An 8,768-nucleotide genomic window follows, 5' to 3' on the forward strand; every position below is an offset into this window, starting at 1 on the left:
TCCCTATTCAAGTGGAGCTTCCAGTTTTTTTAGATTTCTTAGAGCATAGACAGACTAGAGTTAGTTTTGTCAGAAGCCAGTTAAAAAAATAGGACAAGACCATGGGCCTCATTCATCAAGAAATACAAACTGAACCGAATGCTAAAAAAAAAGGCAAAAAAAAAAGCATGTACATTGGGTATAGGCACGTCCATATTCAACAAGGAGCAGATGTAAATATACGTCTGGTGATGAATACAGGTCTATCCGCTCTGCTATAACAGACAATACACTGCAGGTTGTGTCCAATATATATGTGGAATATCAACTCACAAAAGAAAAAAAAGAAAGAAACCATACAATTAATGTCACATGTTGATAATATAAGGCCTGATTCATTAAGTCCAGCAAAACAAGAAAAAAAAGGAGTACATTTGCTCCTGGACACACCATGTTACAATGCAACGTCTGCAAATTAGTTTATTATCTTGCACATAATGGAATGCTGGCTGCTTTATCATTAAGCACATAAATACTGGATAGTTTTAATTTGATTCTAAAATTTAAAGTTGATATAGGACATGCCCTACCCCAACAATAAATCTATCACCACATATTAGATTTACCTCCCCCTTCATTGCAACATGGTTTTGCCAAATGGTGCAAATTTACTCCTGTTTTTTGCTTTGCTTAACTTAATGAATCAGGCCCATAGTCATTAATGACAAAAAATTTAAAAAATGATGTGCCCTCTTCACCCTTTTATGTTATTTGAATAGTCTGGCGCCGAAAAATGAAACCTTATACCACCTGTCTGTGTATGGTAACATCCAGTTCTAATATCACATTACTGCATTCTCAAACCAGGATTGTTTGCAAGTTGAGTCTGTTTTTTATTATCTGCTGTTGCAAGGCTCCTAATTTTGTTTTAGGTTTATGGTGGTTGTAAATATCTTCATCACACCTCATTGCATTTAGTCTGTCCATTAACCTCCCTCTCTCATCTATCATCTTGTTTTACTTACTTGCCAAAATAAAACATATGTCTGTTGATGAGCTTCTTGCTACATGAGCTTTTATTTGTATGGTTTGTGTCATATGCAACTTACTGTTTAAACATTTGATTTCGGTTTTTTGTGTATTTGCACACAGTAGACCTTCAAAATCAATTTATGACAACAGTTTTCATACATAAAATAATTTTTATTCATACACAAATCAAGTCAGAAAGCTTGTACAAATGTTCAGACACACATATAAAATAATTTAAAATAGTCATTATTAAATAACCCAGCAATGTAATATTAAAAATAAATTATCAGCATTTACAGTAGATCAAATAAAGTTACAGTACACGCATTGAACATATCTTGTTTTGCATGGCAAATATGGTAATAGCCCCTTATTTCTGAAACCTTAGATATATACAAATACAGAAAATGTACACTTCACGCTTCTGTCAGATAACTCGAAACTCACTACAGGGCTTATAAAAAAATAGTAACGAGTCCTAATTATACAATTCAATACTGATATGTTATGTGACATACCTATAAAATACTCCTTCATATATACCTACAAACATTTTGACCTGGAAGTTGCACAAGTTCCTAGTGAACCTCTAGTAAGTTTAGATTGGCTGTAAGAACAATTGTTTCTTCCCCCCCTGTGGTTTAAAGGGAAATGGAAATATTTATGAAAACTAGTGTAAAGAAAAAATATGGTGTTGCCAATCAGACACTTGTTTTCATTTTCTAAACAACACAAAAAAATGTGAGCTAGAATCTGATAGGTTTCTCCTTTTCCTGTGCACCAAGTTTCACACATTACAATTTCACAGTGCAATACAATTCCAGGTAAGCTGACCTAGTGCAAATGGTTAAGACTTACATTAATACTGGTGGAATCTTAGGACAATAAATGGCAAGTGCTGACTATAACATCTGCTTCATTTTTACCTAATGTCAGATAGCATAAAATAAAGAGATTTTTTTTCCCAAGAGAAATGTAAAACAACATATTCTTTGTTTTTAGCATCTTCTTGGAGCCTACACTTGGGGCCTGCAGAATAGCAGATCTCTCTAAGAAATGTTTCTTCTATAAATGCAGAAGAACTTCAGTTTTCTTTGTCTCATTTGAAATACTCTTAGCGCCGTACAGCAAGATCTTCCACTTGTTTAGTAGACACTGTAGTCTTTGGCCTGCAAAAGCAAAACAAATTAAAAAGTTAAAGTCTGTCACTAAAGGGACACAAGTACAACGAAGTTTAGGGTTTATTACAGATTCAAATTGGCTATAAAATATGTTTTTAAATGGTGCTCATATTCTACTATTGTACTGTCCCTTATTAAGTTCTTATCATATTATATGCAGTTCCGCAAAGAGAGCATTGTAGCAATTTGTTTATTTGTGATCCATTAAAACAAGTAAATGTCCATTGCATATTGCAAGGGATGAAAGGTAGGAACTTAAGGATGGTGAACAGCCAACAGCTGTATCACACTACATAGTTTCTGTATAATCTGATAAGTAGTCCTTTCAGTCTCATGGCCCTACTGTGTTCAGATACTTATCTGTTTTTAACCCTTTACTATGTCTATGGATGGGTTTGTTAAGGTCTTAGTTCAGCGTCTTGAGCCCCTGAACAAGAAATGACTGCACAGGTTTCCTCATATGCCAAAGCTGAAAGTGTGTTGTCGGTGAGCGATATATAATGTTTCTGCTGCTTCATTTGTATATACCTAAATTTACCAATTTTCTATGAGCCATATCGTATACAGAAGGCTAATTTCAAAGTGTGTATGTAATTTATTTACTAAATTGTGGGTTTGAAAAAGTAAAGATGTTGCCTATAACAACCAATCAGATTCTAGCTGTGATTTTGTAGAATGTACTAAATAAATGATAACTAGAATCTGATTGGTTGCTATTTGCAACATCACTGTTTCAAACCTGCAGTTTAGTTAATTTACCCCTATGTTTGTGTTAGCCAGTAGCCTTGTGCCCTAAACAGCTGTGGCTTGCCAAGGTTGCTATTAACATCCTTCTAATTTACAGGAAGGAGATGTTATCCCATATATGTATTTCCTCAAACCAGGGTTAAGGCACATGGTGCATTTTAAACAAAAACACATTAAATATTTTCAATTTATACTTACACAGCCAGATATTTGTCAATGTTCTTCTTGACCCATGGAGCTGTGGGCTCTAAACATACTTGTTGACCATTTTTTAAAGTGGCTCTATGGATTGAAAAAAATATTATATTATTTTTTTTTATTCCATGAATCCCTGGTAAATTAATTAATTTGGAAAACAATTATGACAATTCACTATGCCCCTAAATGGTGGAATAAATGAACATAATTTTTCTAAATATGAAAAAATGTGTATGACATATACTGTACATAGGACATGCTTAATAATTTTCAAGTAGGTTATAAATATATGACTCACTATCATTCTGTGTGTATAGAACAATGTTTACATTGATAAATGAGCTGTCACTCTGTGGATGCTTTTAACAAAGCTGGCAAAAGTTATAGAAAACAACACCACTTATTAAAACATCTGCATATTTGTACAACAGCAGGTTAATAATAATAATAATAAGTGTTATTTAGTAAGAAAAAAAAAGTGCTTTTTAAGAATATTCTCAGTAAATTCATTATATTGTGTAAATGTGTGAATGCATGAAGGTTTCAAATATGTGTAAAACATAAAATAGTATCTACATATCTTTTACCATGACATTTTTAGAGATCTTGCTTAATAATCAAAACTTACATGATCTCTACTTGTTTGCAATGTGGTCCATTTGGAATAAGTTCAATGTTCAGGAAATGTCTGGAAGAAATTGGCTTGCTCTCTGTTTTTACACACTGGCACCTAATTTCCCGCGCTCTTATCAGTGTCATTTCTGTAATGAAAAGATATATGAAAAGGTTATCAGAATGCCAAAGCTAAAATAAAACACTGTAAGGATTTCTAAATTAGATTTTAAATAGATTATGCTCTATCGCCATGCCCCTTGTCACTGGCAAATCTCTTTCATCTGGCAACAATATTTTGGATTTTCTTTTCATTTAGATTGCTGCATAACATTTTAAGTTCTGAACTTTGATTTTCTATTTAAAAAGCTCACAATAGTTAACCCCAAGATCTGCCAAAGAAAGCAAAATCTCAGTATAATAGAGTATTCATATTACCCTGTATGTGATTTATTGAGCTGTTTGTTTCACCAGCGATACAGGTTGCTTGTATATAAAGAACTCTTACCTTCTGAAAGTGCAATGAATGTCAGGCAGACAGCCAGTATTGGAAAGATATGCATTCTAGTTGTCATTGTTAGAAATGTGCTTCCTCTGTCAGTCTTTGGATTTAGCTGTGGTTTCTAGCTCTGTCTCAAGAGTACTGCTCATAAAGCAGCTAGTCATCTCTTTTATAGTGTGTCTCCCTGCAGGAGACTGCAGATTGCGTAAGAGGAATTTCCAGATCTGCCAGAACCTGAACGTGAGTAATTAGTAAAAGTGTCATAGCTATGCTAATGCTTAAGGCCTGGGAAATCCTGAGTTTAAGGAAATTTTCCCAGCACCACATCACATGTCTGTGCCAGTGACTTTTCCCCCCAAAACAGGATGTTTACTTAATATACTTGTAATATATATTTATAATACTTGTAACATATATGTCACATATATTTATCTGCAAAAATAAATACTAATACTACTGCTAAAATAATTTATTTGTGCTGTAACATTGATTGCTGACTTATGCACCAACATGAATGAATAATTGAGGGCTATCATTGTTGTTGCTATCATGTAACTTTATAATTACCATAGGTGCAGGGCCGAGAGGGAGAATGCCCCATGTGTATATGTGAGTATTTCACCATTGGGCGATACTTTGTGGACCCCTGGCTTTAAATGTATGGTAATGTGCTATAATGCAATTGTTCTTCTTTTTATATTTATACAGAGCACAAGCAGACATGTGTATTAGGCATCAATATGGTTGAATCCCAAATATTTGAACTAGTGTAGTGCACAACGTCACCATTTTTTTGTCTTTTATTTTTTTATATCTGTTAACTTTGTAATGGCCCGAAGGTTTCCTGTGTTTGGAATGTTTAGGTTTCAATATAAATACATTTTCTTTCATAGTGCGAACAAATTATTTATTTCAACAAATGGGGCTTTCTTCTGAGATCATCTTTAAACAAATATCAGTAAGCATAAAATGGGGGCGGCACAGGATTATGAATATTTGTGATTAAATTGGTTACAGGTGAGGGGTAGTTTTCTTCAGTTTTTTTACTGCCCCAGGTGCTACATTTTTAGTGATGGCCCTAACTGTATTTGGACTAAACATTTCCCTTTTGCTTCTTCTCTAGTTTTGTGTCTGCCTTATTATTCTTACTCTCTCTTTTAACTCCTGCAATCCAAGTCCATCTGACTGCAGTGTCTGTCTCATTTCTGTCTTATATTTCTCTGGTATGTCTCTGCCACTATTCTCTCTATTAATCCTTGATTGCTGCTGCACATTTTATGACTCTAAACTAGCATTTTTATATTTGTTAGGAACTCTAAATCTTTGCCATAGTTGCCAACTTTTCCAGGTTGGCCCCCGGGAGTCTCGGGGAATGGCAGGCATAAGGGGGCGGGGCTTGATGAATTGTGTAATTTTGGCCCCACCCCGTGACATAATGATGCAAACATGAATCATTTTACAACAGGGGGCAGGCCAAAATGATGCACTTCCTAGAGAACCACATCATGGAGGCTCAAAATCTGCCTACTTCACTAGGAAGTGGGAAGATGCGGGAGAATTGCCAGCTCTCCCAGAATGTCCAGGAAAGTATCAAATAACCAATTTGCTCAAATGTGCCTGCGGATGTAAATAATCCACACTGTATTATGCAAGTCAAGCTAGTGGCATGCATTCTTTGGGGTGGAGGTATTTGTTGTATTGTATTACTAAGTGATGGGAATTTACAGTTAAATAAGACAAGCATTAGCAGCATCTGAAGGCCACAAGCAGCATTCCTTGCCTGTTACATACAAAAACTGCCTTTTACCATCTAACTGCCTTGGGCAATGTAACTTGCTGATTTCATGTATCACTACTTCCTCATGGTTATTTGCCTTTGTTCCTGTCACTCATTCTCAAATCAAACTGATATCACCTGGCGCTGAGAGTAGCTTCACACTCTCTAATGAATCACCAACCGCAGCTGTATAAGGGATGGTGTTACATCTTGTCAGGGATAATCCCCTCTAGCTACTCCCTAATTAGATATCTTATCATATATTCCAACAACAGTCATACATTATATCACCTCTATTTTGTCAGGAAACCGCTCCTGAACCTCTTTATCTGTCACATACCGCCATCTGCGCACTTGTTACTTGGAAGCTTACTGTAAGGGAACACAGGATTCCAACTCAAATCTCACGCTCACCTCTCTCTAAGGCTACAGATTTCACTGGTCCCTTTTTCCAACACAGACGCACGCTTCACACTTCTCAGCAACTGCCACCAGCTACGTATAAGGCCTGTAGCAAACCTATGACTTACTCACCCAATTGTGCACACTATGTGCTCTGGTAGCTAAACAGTTAACCCTTCACACACTGGTTTCTAAAGAGTTAATCCAGCCAAGCAATCTGTCTCTTCTAAACAGACAATTAATTATTTTTAGAGCAATAAGGACAGAACTATTACTAACCCACAGAGTGGAATGAACAAATGAATATCAGTTAATTGATATATTGAAAGCGATACTGCAGTAATATTGTTGATACTAATAATATGTTGAACGTGATCCACGCGTCCAATAGATGTCCCACACTATATCGTTATTAATGACCCTGACAAACGGTATGCAAGCCTACCATCAATTGAATGTACAAGTTTGGAATATCGTGATGAACGGAGTTTTAGAGATGTTTCTTGTCCAGGTCCTGCAGTATTGTTATGAATATATCAATTAACTGATATTCATTTGTTCATTCCACTCTGTGGGTTATTATATTTGATATATACGTTTAGATGTGTTATTTTATTAAAGGGATTTTTTGTACCATTGCCTTGGATATTCACTTATAATTTATCAATTGTTATTCACCATTTGATAAACACCCTTTTGATCCCCTTTCAGCGCTGTATGTTTTTAATCTACATTACTCATTCTCAAATCCCACATTTTTAACATACTATCTCTCTAAATAGCTCTGTGACATTATCTTTAGAATTACAACATCCTTCGCCCATGTCCATTTATCCATATTGCTCCCCTCAATACTGCACTCTCCATTTACCTCTAATTAGCAACCCTTTCTCTATCTTTACCTCTGAATAATTTTCCTTGTAACCACTGGCCACCTGTTTCACCACCCATAACTCCATAGCATTTCAGTTTCATTCTATATAAATTGAGCAAACCTCAAACAATCTCTCTTTCTCTCATCACTATTGAAATCCTTTAAATGTGGCCTAACAAACTAACCTCAATCTATGCCCTATTCCTATAAAACAAACTCAGCCTGCAGCTCTTTCAAGTGGTGGTCTCTGCTCCACACACCTCTAGACCTGGAAGCAGACAAGGACATGGAGCTGAGATCTTTTCCACATGCTGCACATTCACAGTTTTCCTACCTTTTCCTTCTCCTACCTTTTCCTTCACTCACTTTCCCATCTTTTCAAGCACATGCCATTGCTGAAAGTTTGGTACTTGTGATGATTTATCACAAATATTCTGCTTTTAACCACACCTTCCAAAATGCTCTGGACATTGCCCAACAAATATACTTCCAATCTCCCATTTGCAAACACCTCTTTAATACACTTAAATTTCTTCTCAACGCTTCTGCACCAACTCCTCAAGCTTGGCAGGATTCAATATAAAATGGTATACTTTTTTCCAAGAAACAACTTGCACAATTCCTTTCCAACTCTCACTGCCACCTTCTCTTCATTGGATCCTATAACTAAAGAAGAAGTATCTACCTTCTTCTCTTCCCACTCTGCTAGCTGCCCACTCAACTCTTTCTCCTCAGAAATCGAACTCATGACCCCAGTGCTGTGAGGCAGAAGTTCTAACTACAATTATTACTATTACTTTTTTGAAAAAAATCAATTCTCAAGTCACATCAAGCTTCTAAAGAGGCTTGCCTACATTTATTTTATATGCTTCCTTTCCTCAAACAATCTATTAGACCAGCTTGAGACACACTCCACAGAGATTGTAGTGACTAAGGTGGTTAATGATTTGGTCACTGTTTAATCTAAAGGCCACTTCTTGCTTCTAATTCTACTTGACTTCTCTGTTGCATTTGACACAGTCAAATACTCATTTCCCACACAAATGCTAAATATATGTCTTCAGGAAACTGGTTCTCATCCATACCCCTTAAACTTACTGAATAGGCGTTGTCTTTGACTCAGAACTTCTCTTTATTCCCCAATTGCAATATCATCATCACCATTTATTTATATAGCGCCACTGATTCCGCAGCGCTGTACAGAGAACTCACTCACATCAGTCCCTGCCCCATTGGGCACATAGAGAGAGAGAGAAAGAGAGACTAGGGTCAATTTTAATAGCAGCCAATTAACCTACTAGTATGTTTTTGGAGTGTGGGAGGAAACCGGAGCACCCGGATGAAACCCACGCAAACAAAGGGAGAACATACAAACTCCATACAGATAAGGCCATGGTCGGGAATTGAACTCATAACCCCAGCACTGTGAGGCTGGGGTTAGCCACCGTGCTGCAATATGTCTCC

At 36.2% G+C, this 8,768-nt stretch overlaps 1 protein-coding gene across 1 annotated transcript; it reads right to left on the reverse strand.

The window, feature by feature from the left end:
• Window positions 1-1,183: 1,183 nt before the first annotated feature.
• Window positions 1,184-4,382, reverse strand: LOC142106441 (interleukin-8-like). Its single transcript, XM_075189547.1, has 4 exons — window positions 4,258-4,382; window positions 3,766-3,898; window positions 3,138-3,221; window positions 1,184-2,180 (listed from the first exon to the last, which is right to left on the reverse strand). Exons 1-4 carry the CDS (start codon window positions 4,322-4,324, stop codon window positions 2,126-2,128), a joined length of 339 nt encoding a protein of 112 aa, XP_075045648.1. The 5' UTR covers window positions 4,325-4,382; the 3' UTR covers window positions 1,184-2,125.
• Window positions 4,383-8,768: the final 4,386 nt, after the last annotated feature.

The sequence above is a fragment of the Mixophyes fleayi genome, chromosome 1 (assembly GCF_038048845.1).
Source record: "Mixophyes fleayi isolate aMixFle1 chromosome 1, aMixFle1.hap1, whole genome shotgun sequence".
In the NCBI taxonomy this organism is placed as follows: Eukaryota; Metazoa; Chordata; class Amphibia; order Anura; family Limnodynastidae; genus Mixophyes; species Mixophyes fleayi.

Excerpts from the sequence above, each read along its gene's own strand:
- LOC142106441 (XM_075189547.1), bottom strand. The coding sequence starts at position 4,324 with ATGACAACTAGAATGCATATCTTTCCAATACTGGCTGTCTGCCTGACA. Across the intron at positions 3,899-4,257 it reads ATTCATTGCACTTTCAGAAG|AAATGACACTGATAAGAGCG; the intron begins GTAAGAGTTCTT and ends TTTTCATTACAG. Across the intron at positions 2,181-3,137 it reads ATTGACAAATATCTGGCTGT|GCCAAAGACTACAGTGTCTA; the intron begins GTAAGTATAAAT and ends TTGCTTTTGCAG.